At 44.7% G+C, this 15,660-nt stretch overlaps 1 protein-coding gene across 1 annotated transcript; it reads left to right on the top strand.

Moving 5' to 3' along the window:
- Window positions 1-10,970: 10,970 nt before the first annotated feature.
- On the top strand, window positions 10,971-15,033 carry LOC122642840 (delta(12)-fatty-acid desaturase FAD2-like). The gene is made up of 2 exons (XM_043836442.1): window positions 10,971-10,977; window positions 13,827-15,033. Exon 2 carries the CDS (start codon window positions 13,855-13,857, stop codon window positions 15,016-15,018), a length of 1,164 nt encoding a protein of 387 aa, XP_043692377.1. The 5' UTR covers window positions 10,971-10,977; window positions 13,827-13,854; the 3' UTR covers window positions 15,019-15,033.
- The last annotated feature ends 627 nt before the right edge of the window (window positions 15,034-15,660 follow it).

A 15,660-nucleotide genomic window follows, 5' to 3' on the forward strand; every position in this document is an offset into this window, starting at 1 on the left:
GCCAGCTAAGTAAACTTAAAGCTCCTCTTTTGGCTCGGGTCGACTGAGAAGAGGCGGGATCTCTAAGTATTTCTTCAGCTCTTCAAAAGTTTGTTGGCACTCGTCCGACTAGATGAAGTCCTTCGGGTTCTGGATGTTCTTAAGGGCCTTGAAGAACGGCAGGCACTTATCGCCCGACCTCGACATGAATTGTGCCAATGTCGCCACTTATCGCCCGTTTAGCCTTTGTACTTCTCAGATCATCCTTGGAGGGCTCATCTCTTGGATGACCTTGATTTTTGCCGGATTGGCTTTGATGCCCCTGACAGAGACCATGAAGCTGAGGAACTTTCCCAAAGTCACGCCGAATGCACACTTGGCGGGGTTCAGTTTCATTTGGTTCTTCCTCAATACGCCAAAGGCCTCTTCTAGGTCGGCCAAGTGGTGCTCGGCTTTCAAGCTCTTTACTAACATGTCGTCCACTTAGACTTCCATGTTTCTTTCGATCTGCTAGCGGAATATATAGTTTACGAGCCGCTGGTATGTCGCTCCAGTGTTCTTCAATCCGAAAGGCATGATCTTGTAGCAAAAATTTTCTTGGTCAGTTCGGAATGCCGTGTATGACTCATCCTCCACATGAATCATGATTTGGTTGTAGCCAGAGTATGCGTCCATGAAGCTTAGCATTTTGTGCCTTGTCATGGCGTCGATCAAGAGGTCGATCCAAGGTAGCGAGTACTCGTCTTTTGGACAAGCCTTATTAAGGTTGGTGTAGTCGACACACATTCTCCACTTCCCGTTCGGCTTAGGGACCATGACAACGTTAGCCAACCAAGTCGGAAATTTTTCTTCTCAGATGAACCCTGATCGGCGAAGCTTCTCCACCTCTTCTTTGATCACGGCTTACCGATCAAGGGCGTAGTTCCTTCTCTTCTATTGGATCGGCTTTCAGCTCGATTCCAAGTGGAGTCGTTGCTCGGCTATGTGCCTCGGTATGCCCAGCATGTCGGCAGCTGACCAGGAGAAGACATCGGCGTTCGCCTTTAAGAAGTTTCTGAGCTGATTCCTTTGATCCTCGCTCAGTAATGATCCGAGCTAGACCACCTTTGTTAGGTCTTCCTCGCTGAGGGGGAATGGGGTCAGGTCTTCCATGGGTCGTCCTCTCCTTTCGGTGAGCTCATCCCACTGATCCTCAGGGAGGTGCTCCACGCACATTGTCATTCATCGGACATTGCCTTTGTTTTGCATGACAAAATTAGCATAGCACTCTTGTGCTTTCTTCTGGTCACCTCGGACCTCGCCGGTACTGTTCTCGATAGGGAACTTCATCTTCAAGTGCGTTGACGAGATGATGGGTTGGAGTGCGGTCAATGATGGGCAGCCGAGTATGGTGTTGAAAGCCACCACTACCCGTACTACCATGAATTTGACCTGGATCGTCGCTTGACATGGAGCTTATCTGATCGTGATCAGTAGCTCGATTGAGCCCTTGATGGTGGCGGCGGCTCCCGAGTACCCATGAAGTGTGGTGCCCTCCGGTTTGAGCGCTTCATCTCCGAAGCCAAATTGTCGGTACGCATCTAGCGACATAAGGTCCACGGATGCGCCGGTATCGACCAATACCCGATGGACGGGTCTCTTTGCAATTTCTACCAGCACCACTAAAGCATCGTCATGAGGTAAACTTATACCTTCGAGGTCGGTCTCGGTGAAGGGGATTGTCGCTGCTGGCTTAAGCTTCTTGGTGGGCATCTCGGTGACTCCGATGAACCGCGCGTTTGCCTTGGCCTTTCGAGTAGACTCTTGTCCAGGTCCTCCGAGGATGGTGTAAATGGGTACTCCTTTGTCAGTATCTGGCCCAGCCTCCTCATTTTTTTTGTCAGCTTGGGCTTTACTCTCGTCCTGCTTGGCTCGCCTATTCTCGGACCTCGGCTCGGCCCTCTTCTGGTGGCGGCCCTAGGGCCTTCGACCTCTGCGGTCTTCTCGGCCTCCCCTGATGTACCTCTTCAAGTGACCTGCCTTGATCAGCTCTTCGATTTCTCTCTTTAGCTGATAGCAATCTTCGATGCCGTGACCGTTGTCTTTATGGAATAGACAATACTTGTTAGGGTTCCGGGATGACCCGGCCTGCATTGGTCGAGGACGGCAGATGTATCCGTCATCTTAGATTTGCATTAAGATCTCTTTCAGCGATTCGTTTAAAGGGGTGTAATGTGGACTTCGAGCTCGATCCGACCTTTCAGCTCGACGGTCACTCCTGATCCTCTTCTCATCCTTTCGATCGTCGGTGGCCGACCTCTTCTTCTCTCCCTTGCTTTCAGTCATTTTTTGAGCTTGGAGCACCTCTGCCATATTCGCGAACTCATTACACCTTTCCAAGAGCTCGGCCATGTTTTTGGTTGGTTTTCGAGCCAAGTCCTTGATCAGGTCCATATCGGTGAGTCCGTTGCTCATGGCCGTATGAGCCTTGGCCTCATCCAAATCCTTGATGTCTAAGGATTCCTTGTTAAAGCGAGAGATGAATGCTCGGATCGACTCGTCAGACCTTTGCTTCATGCTGAGGAGGTTGACCGTCATCTTCTTATGTTTCATGCTACTCTGAAAGAGCGAGACGAAGGCTCAACAGAGCTAGGCAAAGCCTGTTATGGAGTTCGACGGCAACCAGGAGAACCATGAGGTCGCCGCGCCCTTGAGAGATGCGGGGAAAGCCCTATAAGAAACAATCTCGGTTCCCCCGTACATGGTCATCATCGCATTAAAGTAGTTTATATGATCCGTCGGGTCGGTCGTCTCGTCATACCTGTCGAAAGGTGGTGGGTTGAACCCGATCGGTAGTGGCGCAGTCATGATTTTGGGAGGATAAGGGTGTCGTCCGACTAGTGAATAGGCGTCCGGGGTCACCTGTTTCTTCAATCCCTCCACCTGCTCGGCCAAGTCTCGTAGCCGCCTTTCCAGCTCGGTTTCAGGTGCTCGGTCGTTCGGCTCATCCACCTGGTGCAAATTGTCTTATTCACTCGGCCTAGGTCGGCCATTTTGTCCTTCAGCTCGGGGTCGGTATGCTCGGTCTTCCCGTTGTGGTCGGCCATTCTGGTCGGCTCGGTCAGCACCATCCCTCCTTATTCTTCTTTTCACCTGGAAATTGGACCCACAGGGGCTCCTCTGTTGCTCTTCTCGGGGAAGTCGACTTCGACACCGGGGGCTATGGCGAGATCCTTCTCCTTGCCTCGCAACACGTCTCCCATTTGGCTCGTTCCCTTGTTCTCGGTTTCCCCTCGGCTACCCGTCTTCTCCAAGCCGACCGGAACATATAGACCTTCTCGCTATCGAGCCCACTGGTTCGATTTCTTGCCCTGCCCCCGGGCTTCGGTGATGCTCTTACTCATCCCTTCGAGTGCCTCTACTAGGGCATCGAGGAGGAGTCTTCTGACAAGACAGGTGTGATGACGCGGCCCGGCTCGGCTCGGCCCTACGCCGGCCACCATTTTGCTGTAAGTTTCCCTCTACGCGCACCGGGGCTGGAGGGGGCGCAACTAGTGGTTGACCCATCAGCCCACCCTGGGCCATCTGGGTCATGAAAGTACGCAGCATCTCGTTGGTGTGGAGCATCTATAGCTGCAAGTCCATAACTTGCGGGTTATTTGTTGGGGCTTCGGGGTCCAAATTCTCCTGTAAGGGCGGCGACGGTGGTAGGATCAGCCTGTTTAAGTTTGGCTCGACCTGTACCTGGTCAGCCGCTGTTGTGTCGAGCACACTTCAACCATTCCCGCCCCTCTGGTGGGGGAATGGGATTGGTCGCAGCGCCCGTACTGGGCTGCGCACCCCCTGCCTGAGGGGGTCTTTCGGTCGCACCCTGCCGCGAGGCTTTAGGGGGCGGTGATTGCCTCGCCTGCACAACGGGCTGTAGCTCATCCGCACGGGAAGTCGAGCCATGCTACCCTGATCTCGTGTGCACCATTGTTGCTGCTCTTGAAGTTGGTAGAAACGACGATGGCTTGCTAACGTCGTTCCCATAGATGGCGCCAAATCTGTTGCGTGTGGAAACCTTCGGTGCCGGGTTCGCCCACGGATGAGCCTGCAAAAAACCGAGTGAGCGTAAGAGAGCCGATGTGGCTCTGGCCTAGGAATCTTCGACGCTCAAGTTAGGTCTCCAATGCGACAGCGTAACAGCTAGTGAAAGTAAGGTGTGGAATTGTGCTCCATACTTGGGTATTTATAGGGGGAGATGAGGCGGTTGGGAGAGTCCTAGTATGGTAGGAGTTCTTCTTTTGGAAGGCTCTCTCGCGTAGGGTGGAGTGGAGAGTCATTTTCGGGGTCGGACTCTTGTTAAGGTAAGAGTCCTAATGGGAGTGTGATTCAATATCGTGTAGGGATCGTGGCTTGATCCTTATTCTAGGATACTCGGGTTGTGCTGACGTGGTTCCGCGATTCCTGGCAGGTCGTTGTGATGACCTTGGTGGAGGGCTCAGCCTAGGAGCTCGGCCATGGAGGTCGGCCATGGGAGGTTGATCTCGGCAGTCACCTCGGCCTTGACCGTCCTGTGTATGTTCGGCCAGGGAGGTCGAGCTCGTCAGTTATCTCGGCCTAGGTCGTCCTGTGTATGCTCGGCCAAGGAGGTCGGCATGGATGATGTGTCGCGGGCTCAGCAGAGTGCTCGGCCCAGCCATGCGATGTGACGGAGATCAGGTCGGCCCGGTTTCTGATTCAGCTCGGTTCGATTCTTGGGATGACCCCGGCTCGACCACGTGGCGGCTTCTGATTGGTGAGGGGATTTTATGTTGTTTCAGTTTATGCTGTTAACTGTTATAACTAAATATTAATGAAGATTGAGTCCTTGATGATTAAATCAATAACATAATGAACTTAGTTGAGTGTTTGAGACTTAAGAGAGTTAGAACACTTGAGATAAGAAACCATCAGACTAGAACTGTCCGGTTTGACACATTCATACGAATAGCTTTGTCGCAACTATGGTGTAATCACTCGATCCGTTTTAGGGATTGGTAGCGGATTAGTAGAATCACTTGATCCAAATCGGCATCAGCGGTCCTCGATCTTCGATTCTTGACTGATCCCATATCGGTGGATCGTATTGATGAAGGGTAAAATTATATTAAAATATTAGAAGATAGGGGTAAATCATGGACTTGGCTCCTGTCCAGCATCTTGCCCGGGTTGCACATGTAGCGCTAGACAGAGTGAGATGTGAAAAGACCACTTCACCCCTGCCCGAGCGCCTTGCCAGAGTAGGGGTGAGGTGGTCTTCTCACGCCTCACTCTGTCCGGCGCTGCACATGCAGCCCAGGCAGGATGCTGGACAGGATCTTTTTGGGTAAATCTTTCGATCCATCCAGAATATCCATTGAGACTGATCCATACCTGATTCTGATTCCAATTCCGATTCCTAAATCGGTGCTCGCAAGTCGTAACTGGACCGTCAAGTCTTATGCATCGTCATTTTAAGTAAACTATGGGGGTAGTTTCGTCATCAGGATAACAAATTTAAGTTACCGATGCAGGCCAGATATTTTGCTGGTGAGAGTAATTCAACGCTGTCCAAGCGCGGAAAGCAATTGATACGATGAATATGGACGGTCAGATGTAATTGACTGTGCAATAAGTTCTCTTGGTATACTTTCCTGTAAATTAAAAAAAAAAAAGATACCACTACCTCTACCAATCACTGATTTAAACGTGGATTACGGCAGAAATAAACTAGTACAACTGCGAAGTTTCTATCTGGTGAGTGGGACCCACCTAAGGCATTCCGAGGAGGGAAAGAATAGCTTAAATACCGGCTTATGTGAAGGGGGGAAGAAGGAGAATAGAATAGCTCGATAGCCAGAGATCGAAACTTGCGCAGGAGAGAGTGAAAGAGCGAGCGAGAGAGAGGAATCTCTCGCAGGGCGGGAAGGCGGAAGGCGGAAGGGTTCCTCTTCAGGTATTCTTCTTCTCTTCCCTCTCTTCTTTTCCCCCTGTTCTTCCCAGCGTAAATTTGTTCTTTTTCTATTTTTCAATTAATAATTAATGTTCTTAAGTTCGTTCTCGACATTTGTCCATGTTCGATGTAGTTTCTGTGTTCAATATGTGGTATTTAAGGTAGATCTAGGTCCAATGGCTGGCTTCTTTTCCTTTTCTCTGCAACATTTTTGATCTGGAAGCTAGCAGTTGGCGGTTCCCTGGCAGTACCTATCAGCGGTTCCCAAAGTTATATATCTCCGTATATATCTTTGAGTTTTTCTATTGATTTATTGAGTCGATTCTACTTTAGCTCGAATTCGGTTTTTTCTAATGGAAACATCATGTCCACCATGATTAACAGAACATCGATTTTTCTCATTGTTAGATCTGAGATCTGGTGTTTCTAATGCCCTTCGATTTTCGATCTTTTACTCGCGGCACACAGCAGCTTTCTTGATTCGTTGCTCCGTTTTTCCCTAAACAGTATCTATACTGTTTTTCTTTCTCTTTCTCTCTCTTCCTCTTCTTCTCTTTAACAATCATTTCTGGAAAAATATCTACCGTGAAGTTCTGTAGCTTAATAATAAACAAAAACTAAAATGAAATAAAAATAAATTGAATAATTTGTTTCCATTTCCTATGTTTTGTTAAGCTATGGATCTTGCAACTATTTTTCTCCGGACTCTGCGGAGATTTGTGTCCCTGTCTTTGCATCTTTGGTTCCGTAGATCGATTCTCTTTGCTTTTTTAAGGCCCAAAGTGGGCTCTCATGGGGGACCCGAGAGAGCATTTTCGTTTTTGATATTCACATGAAACGTTGAACTGACTGGAGAGACTACGACTATTTCCATTTTTTCCACCGCTTTCTTCTCTGTTCATGGAACAATTTACAAATAGTTGGGGTAGTTTGGTCTTTAAATGCTAGGTTACCTTCCGCATTAGGTTTCTGCTCGATTTGCGTGCCGCCGGATTAGATTACTTTCGCCGGATGATGCCTATGGGGGTAGTTTGGTATTTTCGTCTACTTTTAGTACTCTATTCGGTTTCTTTCAAATAATAATAGTCTTAAAAGATAGGATATTACTTGGAAGGGAAAAATCTTTAGCCGGAAACAAACGAGCCTCAAGGAGAGTTGTTTTAGTTGGCACGTTCATCTCCTCCCATTTAGCGAACTCCAAGTAGCGAGTGTTACAGAGAGGATCGATGGTAACAGACATGGTCCCACTACACGTGTAAGATTCTTTCCAACCCATGTACTTCCAAACTAAGATAGTGATGTAGATGAAGAAGGATGTTCGTTTGATTGGCATATTACATCCCAAGGTTCTGACACGATCCCAATCCAGTGAAGCTGTTTCCACAAGTGTGTGCATCTGTTATGTCTTGTATCTTTTCCTCCTTATCATCTCGGGAGTCTGAATTCTGGGGTTTTTCTTGTGTGATACTGACAGGATGTACTCTTGCCGCTTTATTGGTGAAAAGAATAGAGATGAGGTCATCTAACCTTTGTGGAGGGAAAGTGTTCAAAGTATACGGTAGTGCTCGTAACTGGCCTGGAAGGGCTGGACTAATGCCCTGGATCCAACTGTTTTGGTGGGTCTATATGGATGTGGGACCCTATCATACAAATAAAGATATGTAGGGACCCGGATTTTATTCAACCTCACGCTGTTGTCTTGTGCGAAGGTCGCATCTCACGAGCCTCTCTAGTTGGCCGTGCTAATAATTTTGGGTTTAATTTTGTATGGGCTCTTAATGCCATAGATTCTCTTGTAACAGTTACCTAAAACCCAAAAAAAAAAGGGATCCCATATGACGTCTGTGATCGTTGCCCCCTCACATATTCGGTGGTTTTTATGGTTTAATATGCATAGAACGCTTTGACCAAGACTTTCGGGATGCGGTGGGGGATTTTGCCAAGTATTGTTTATTCAATTAAAGGAAATTTTCATCGCCACCCCCTCAAATGACCAATATTTTAATGCCATCCCACTAAGGCCAATATATCACTGTGGGCCAATATTTAACTGTTAATTAATGATGTCAACATGCCAGTGTTTTTTAAAAAACTATTTTACCCTTTCCTTTAAAACAACTAAACCTAATCTAGTCTTCTTCTTCCTCCGTCGACTTCCCATCTCTGCAACTGGCACTGCTGCCCATCTCTCACCTCTGCACCCTTGCACACACTCACTTGGGGTGGATCTTCCAAGCCCCAACTTACGAACCAGATCAACAATTCCTTTGTCCGCCTGAATCAATTTCAGAAATCTATTGTTAAATTAATACTTATTTGCTGAAGTTTCCTTGGCCGGGATTCAATAGATTTGGGGGTTACTAACCTTCGCTTGAAGTTTCAAAGTCACTGGCGTTGAATCGAGAGAACTCCTTCATTAGAGCTCTATTTCCTCTGTTTTCCGTTTTATGCTGCGATATGGGTAATATTTTTACCAAGTCGTTGGGGTTTCCTTGCGGTGATAAGGTTTGAATCCCCATTTCCTTCTTTTTTTATTTTTTGATAAGTAGAATCCCCATTTCCTTCATCTCTCTCTTTCCTTTGATTTTCCATTCTTCCATTTCTCTTTACCCCATTCCAAGTGTTTTTTTCTTCTTAGTTTGTCTGTTCTGTCCGTGGATTATGCAACTCCATTTGGGTGTTGTTTATGCTCAAATCCCAAACCTCTTATTCGTCTCTCTCTCGCATGTTGTTTTGTTAAAAAAATCTTGGTTGGAAGCCAAGATTTTGGTGCTTAGTGGGTTGCCCATCTACTCTTAAGGAGGGTTTAAGACCTGCAACTAATCCTGGTAATAATCACAAGTTCAGATCTGATTTTCCTATGGACCTCATAAACCCGGCGGTCTTTCAGCCCTAGATTCAACAGCCTGAATTATCCTAGGGTGTATGACTACTACACTAATTCTCAAATCGAAAGATAAAAGGTATAAGAGAGATCGATGAAAAAACCTAGCTCCTCTTACAGCCTCCTCCTGCAAGCGAGCGAAGAAGTCGCGGATGAAAAAACCTAGCTCCTTTTTGCCGGAGTCTGAACAGTGTTGAGAGAGAACGATAACATTCGATTGGTGGAGGACACCGGATTTGAGGAGCAAGTCGAGGTCGTGGAGGATGGAAGAGAGGGAGGCAGAGGCCATATCAAGGTCGCTCTGTGGAGGAGCTTGCCGCCAATTTATGAGGAAGGGTCATGGCAGAGGTTAGAGAGGGTGTTTTTGGGCCAGATTTGGAGGGGAGAGGGATGGAGCCGGAATCGGAGCCGGCGAGGGAGCGGGAAGGGAGACGGGTGCCATGGTAGCCAGAGACGGAAAAGAAAAGGAGGAGACGGAGAAGGCTGGGTTTTTTTTTAATGTTTTTAACATAAAGGGTAATTTAGTCATTTTACTTTCATTCAGTTAACTCTCAGTTATTTCGGTTAGTTTTTGGGCCGAAAGTGATATATTGATCCTTAATGGGGTGATATTAAAATATTGGTCCATTTGAGGGGGTGGCGCTAAAAATTTCCCTTCAATTAAAACCACCAAAATCTTGTTTATTCCAAACTTTTTATTTGGTAGAAATATAAAACTAGGTTTTGATACTTGAGGTCATGTTTATTCTAAACCTTTTTTTGATACGTGGTTCGAATTTCCTTCCGCTCGGTGTGAGGAGAGAATCTCTTTATCAAATGGGATCTTGTTAAGAACTTGGTCTCATCCTTAAAAGTTAACCGTAAAGGAGAGGGTGCACAAATATCTATTAACCCACCAACATCCTTTTTCATATTTGATGCGAGACTATTTTTTTTTGTCTTATGCATGGATATTCCAATAATCTTTTCCTCGGATGGAAAATACGTGGAGCATGAGATCTCGATATCCTCCTCCACGCGGGAGCTGACGTGGAACTTGAGATTAAATTCCTAAGAATCCTTGGTCAAACGAGAGTGTTCATGTCCTGGCTCTGATATCATTTTTTAGGGATTTGGGTCTCATCCCCAAAAACTAGTCGTTGAGGAGAGGGTGTCCAAATACCTATTAACCCACCAATATCCTTTTTCATATTTGATGTGAGACTATTATTTTTTGCCTTATGTGTGGATATCTCAACAGATCTCACATAAATAATAGGGAGCAAGAGTTGCTGATAAGATAAACTCACTTATCTCACATAAATAATAGGGAGCAAGAGTTGCTGATAAGATAAACTCAAAATTTAATCGTAACATCACATCATTACTGAGTAATGATGAGTTGCTAATCGATGCTTAAGGAAGGCCAAGATTTCGTATCTTGACTAGTTAGTTTTGTTGTTGCGAGTCCTTCGAAGGTGGGGGTTTTGGTCTTTGTATTTTCTATTTTGAGTATTTTTCTCTAGTTTCCTTTGTATATTTCTTTTTTTGATTCTTTTAATACATATGATCTTTTAGCAAAAAAAAAAAAAAAAGAGAATTAGAATACGATGACGAATGTTGCTAGCTCATGGTTGATGCCATGGAGTCGATTGTGCTCTTCTCGTCGGGGATTCTCTCTTGCCTGCTCCTCTGTTCCCCCCCCCCCCCCCCCCTCGCCCCCCGGTTTTCTACAGTTCTGCATTCCTTTGTAGTTGTTTTTTTTTTGCATTTTATTCCTCTGTAGTTCAATAGTAATATAATCCCCTTTGTGTTTCTGTATAACCTCTGTAATATGTTCTTCTGTCTCTACTGTCCCCAAAGAAATGTGGTAACCAGATACTATGAAGCACCTGGATCCATATGAAGGATCTGAGTAGATGGACCTTAATTCTTATTTGATTCGGATAGGATTTTTTGGGAATTTATGTGTTTACATCCCAATCTGTCCAAAAAAAATCCGTTGTAAATTAATACTTTGTTGGTAGGAGATTATTGACTTTTTTAACTATGGAACTATTAGTAGTAATTAGAGGGAGAAGTCTGGTCACTAGTGCAAATTTGTACGAGTCACAAGGTTTGGTATGTGATATAATAATTAAGGTTGTTATGTTGTATGCTTAAGAAAAGAAATGAAACAAAATGAAATGTTTTCTCTTAGGTTTGGTCTGTATTTTTTACCTAGTGATCATTCCTTTATGTTGTTTCTTTTTTTCCCCTACCATATGTATCAATTGTTTTTTAAAGATTTATTCATTACATGGCTAATAGCATTCATGCAATATCTGATTCTTCAATATGGAAAATGTGTACAAATTTAAGTGCAAAAACCATGCCATATGTGAAAAGGCAACTTAGAACTCTGCCCTTGAAACCCCCCCCTTTTATTGAACTAAAGTTAGGTGAAAAAGTTGTAAATTTGTTTTTTGCACTTTTAGCATGAGACATCTACAAGTGTATTTAGAATTTGACACCTATTGATTGTCGTTGTCTTCTTCAAAAGCTCTTAAAGTAAAGGGGCAAAAAAGATTTTCTAAAATAATTTGAGTGCGACTTGTTAGGAAAAAATAACATTATCTGGTCGCATGCAGCGTACACCTAGACACAACCCCTTGAAATGATTGCCACCCCCACCGCCCTTCTACAAAATGAAAAATTGTTGGGCATCCACTCATTTGTATCATATTGGTGTAGTGACCACCATGGAATCAAAATTCGGTCGAAACCTGTCGAAACCGTTGAGACAACTCAACGGTTTCAACAGGTTCCGAGACGAGTTGGACGTAAACTTTGAAAAATCCATTAATTCGACTGGTTTTGACGGTTCCGTATTGGTATTGGTTTCGGTTGAAACCAATGCAAAACCTGTCGAAACCAAGGCTATGATGACGGGTTCATGGAGCTTTTGGTGTGGGATCGGATTTCTGGGCGAATAAATTGTCGTGTCTGACCATCTTTCTTAGAACAGAGTAAAGAGATAGAGGAGACTGAAATCACAGTTTCTCTCTGTAGACTCTTGGAGAGACAGAGAAAGAGAGAGCGGGAGTTATGGTGTGGGTGAGTCATAAACATGGAATCCAGTTTGCAAAGTACATCATTTCTTACCTGGAAAATAATACTATTGCAGATCTACTTTTCTGCTTTGAAAGATGCATATTTTCCAGCTTGCCTTTATGTATTGAAACTCCAAGGCTATGTCATTTACTTTTTCAATGGTTTTTGAAGACAGAGCATGATAATAGTACACGGAGTCACAAGTCTACTTTTGCAGACCATGTCTTTTCTTCTTTTTTGCTTTCAAACCAATTATTGTAGTCTATCACATGCAATCTCTTGAAGATGGGCTATAAGCTTATCTCCCTGTCCATCCGAGCCATCTCTTGCTTCCTCCATGCTTCTTCTCTGGCAGTCTTCTCTTCTTCTCTTCTCTCCAAGTCTTGGAGAAGCTTGTTTTGCAGCTCCTCTTGCTGGATCATGATCTTGTTCATTATTTCTCCACAGAAACCTTTGTGATGCCTTTTCCTCTTCTTAGTCCTTGAGTTCTTGGTCACACATTCCTTTTCCATAGGAGGATTTGAAAGAATACACTTGTAACTGTCCATCCCTTCCATTCCACACTTGTAGCTTGCAATTGAAGAGGGGCATTTTAATGTTTTATTTGGATTCAATGTATTATTCAAGGTTCAAGTACTTTATAATTATGTGAACTAATTATAAATTTATAATACCACTGTAGTGTCTGTATTATATCAGCGCGTACGTTAGTAAACTTGGGTCAATAACCACAAGTACTATTTTCAGTGATTTTTTTTGTCAATGTGATTCATGGATTGTGTTTAAAATGTGAAAAATAGGCAACCTGCAAAAAACCAGGCCTAAAAAACCTTGTTTTAGGGTCAAAACCTTGGTTTTCCCATCAATGGAAAAAAATCCCAGGTTTCGACCGAGATATGGTCGAAACCAAGATGAACTCAATTTCTGGCTAATCGAAACCTTGTCGAAACCCGAGTTTTAGAACTTTGGTGACCACACAATCAGGCAGCATTCTTCTTCTCGACTTATTATTCTGCCATTATAAAAAATTGTTGCCATCGTACATATTTTTGGAGTACACATGTGAATTGACAAGATTTGTCAGTTTTGAAAGAAAACATAATATTTGATAATTTAAAGATTGTCAATAATAAAATCTCTTTAATATAATCCTTATTTTCAGGTAAATTATTGTAATTTTCTATGTATATTGAATTGTGAAGACGATGAGAGCTCTTGAAAATAATATGATAGAAGATTATTTTGTAAATCTTGTGTGGTGAAAGTTTTTATGCTTCATGGGTTCGTGGGTGTTGGATGGGCATAATTTGATATGACCACACCCCCCCCCCCCTTTTTATTTGATGCACTAAGGGAGAAAAACGATGATGCATGAAAACCTTTTCCATTTTTTTTACTTGATTGAAAGAACGTCATCCAGTTGCACCAGACACACTGTCCACGCCATGACACAAGGGTATGTGAAATGATCGCCACGCTCCTGATCATTTTCAGGGTTTCAAAGGATGTGACCGTCATTTCGCTTGTCATGTCAGGGCGCAGGATTGGATGGCATTCTCATTTCTTTTAGGAATTAAATAAAGGGTAAGATGCACTGAAAAAAGAAAAGATATTGTCTCAATGAAGAAAAATAATTAGGTAACAAGTCACAGCTTAGGTCCTGGAGAAGCTCAATCAGGCCTCAAGCGTGTTGATGGACCCAACCCAGATCGTAAGGTCTGGATAAAATCTTGGAGATGGGTACTCGATGATTGTTGCTGTTCAATCCTGACCCTGACATGGGGCAGTCAATGAGGGACTGAGCTTGATTCAGGCCCTTTATTACGTAAAATCTGTAGACAGCTCATACTCCATGGTCCATTTTCTATTTTCTTTCCTTTAATTGTGTTGAACGATTGAACGACCATTTTTTTGCGGATTGATATAAGGAAATGACGAACCATTTCTAACGTGCAGATTCTCCCATCTCCACAAACAGCAAGAAATGGGCGCCGGTGGTCAAAGGCCCGTCACCGCACCAAGGAAGAAGGAAGGAGAAGAACAAAAACATGAGGTCCTTCAGAGAGTCCCATACTCCAAGCCCCCCTTCACACTAGGCGAAATCAAGAAAGCCATCCCAGCCCATTGCTTCAAACGCTCTGTTCTTCGTTCCTTCTCCTACTTGGTTTATGATCTCACCATAGTCTCCATCCTCTACTACGTCGCCACAACCTACTTCCACCGCCTCCCAACACCGCTCTCCCTCGTCTCCTGGCTCATCTACTGGGTAGTCCAAGGCTGTGTCCTCACGGGCATCTGGGTCATCGCCCACGAGTGCGGCCACCACGCCTTCAGCGACCATCAATGGCTTGATGACACCGTGGGCCTCATTTTCCACTCTTGCCTCCTCGTCCCTTACTTCTCCTGGAAGTACAGTCACCGTCGCCACCACTCCAATACCGGTTCCCTCGAGCGCGACGAGGTGTTTGTACCCAAGCCCAAATCCAGCCTCCCTTGGTACTCCAAGTATCTCAACAACCCACTTGGCCGGGTCCTCGCCCTCACCATCACCCTAACCCTCGGCTGGCCTCTCTACTTGGCCTTCAATGTCTCCGGCCGCCACTACGACCGTTTCGCCTGCCACTACGACCCTCACGGCCCCATCTACTCCGACCGCGAGCGTCTCCAGATCTATATCTCCGACGCCGGTGTTCTCGCCGTCTCGTATGTGTTGTTCCGCCTCGTAGCTGCCAAAGGCCTGGCTTGGGTGGTATGCGTGTATGGAGTACCATTGTTGATCGTGAATGGTTTCTTGGTACTGATAACCTACTTGCAGCACACTCACCCGGCGCTGCCCCACTATGATTCGTCGGAATGGGATTGGTTGAGAGGAGCATTGGCGACGATGGACAGGGACTATGGGGTGTTGAACAAAGTGTTCCATAACATCACCGACACTCACGTTGCTCACCATCTGTTCTCGACAATGCCTCATTACAATGCAATGGAAGCGACAAAGGCTATCAAGCCCATACTTGGGGATTACTACCAGTTCGATGGAACACCAATCTACAAGGCAATGTGGAGGGAGGCCCGGGAATGTGCGTACGTGGAGCCTGATGATAGTACAAAGAACAAAGGTGTCTTCTGGTACAGCAACAAGTTTTGAGTTTTTTTGTTTTAATCACTATTGCTTGCTGTGGCTCACCAACAGACGACAATGCTTATTGGCTTATTCTTCTATAAGGAGTCGAGATCATCTTCTTCTTGTTCTTCTTTTTTCTTGTTATTATTATTTAAATTATAAAAAAAATTTTAAATTCCCCCCCCCCAAAAAATAAAAAAAATAAAAAAAAAAAGGTAGGCAGTAGCTTCTGGCGTTGTGTTGGTGGTTTTTTTGTTTTTTTTTTGTTTTAAAGACATTGTTTACCTGAACCATGTAAGAAGAGAAGAAGAATCAATGATCGGCTTTGGTATGGGCATGGTAACCTGTCTATTACTCCACTCCATCTCAATGGTTGGTGTTGTTTTTTGTAACACCTTTTTTTTTTGTTCTTCTAATGTTAAAACATTTGTCGCGGCAATAATTCTTTTTCCCTTCTTTTTTTCTGCTGCCCTTCAGGTCGTTACGTTTGATGTTTCACTCTATCCTCTGCAATTCTTTCATCTTACGATGCTTTGCCGTTTAGGCCCGAGTTCTCGAGCTTAGCACTGTTTGATGTGTATCTATCACATGTTGGATATGTATTTATCACATGTTGAGTTTTCAGGTCTGAACTACAACGCACCACAAGATTAAGGCACTATAGAG

The sequence above is a fragment of the Telopea speciosissima genome, chromosome 10 (genome assembly GCF_018873765.1).
Source record: "Telopea speciosissima isolate NSW1024214 ecotype Mountain lineage chromosome 10, Tspe_v1, whole genome shotgun sequence".
Lineage (NCBI taxonomy): Eukaryota > Viridiplantae > Streptophyta > Magnoliopsida > Proteales > Proteaceae > Telopea > Telopea speciosissima.

Bases quoted from the DNA above. Each gene is read 5' to 3' on its own strand.
- LOC122642840 (XM_043836442.1), top strand. From the start codon at position 13,855: ATGGGCGCCGGTGGTCAAAGGCCCGTCACCGCACCAAGGAAGAAGGAA.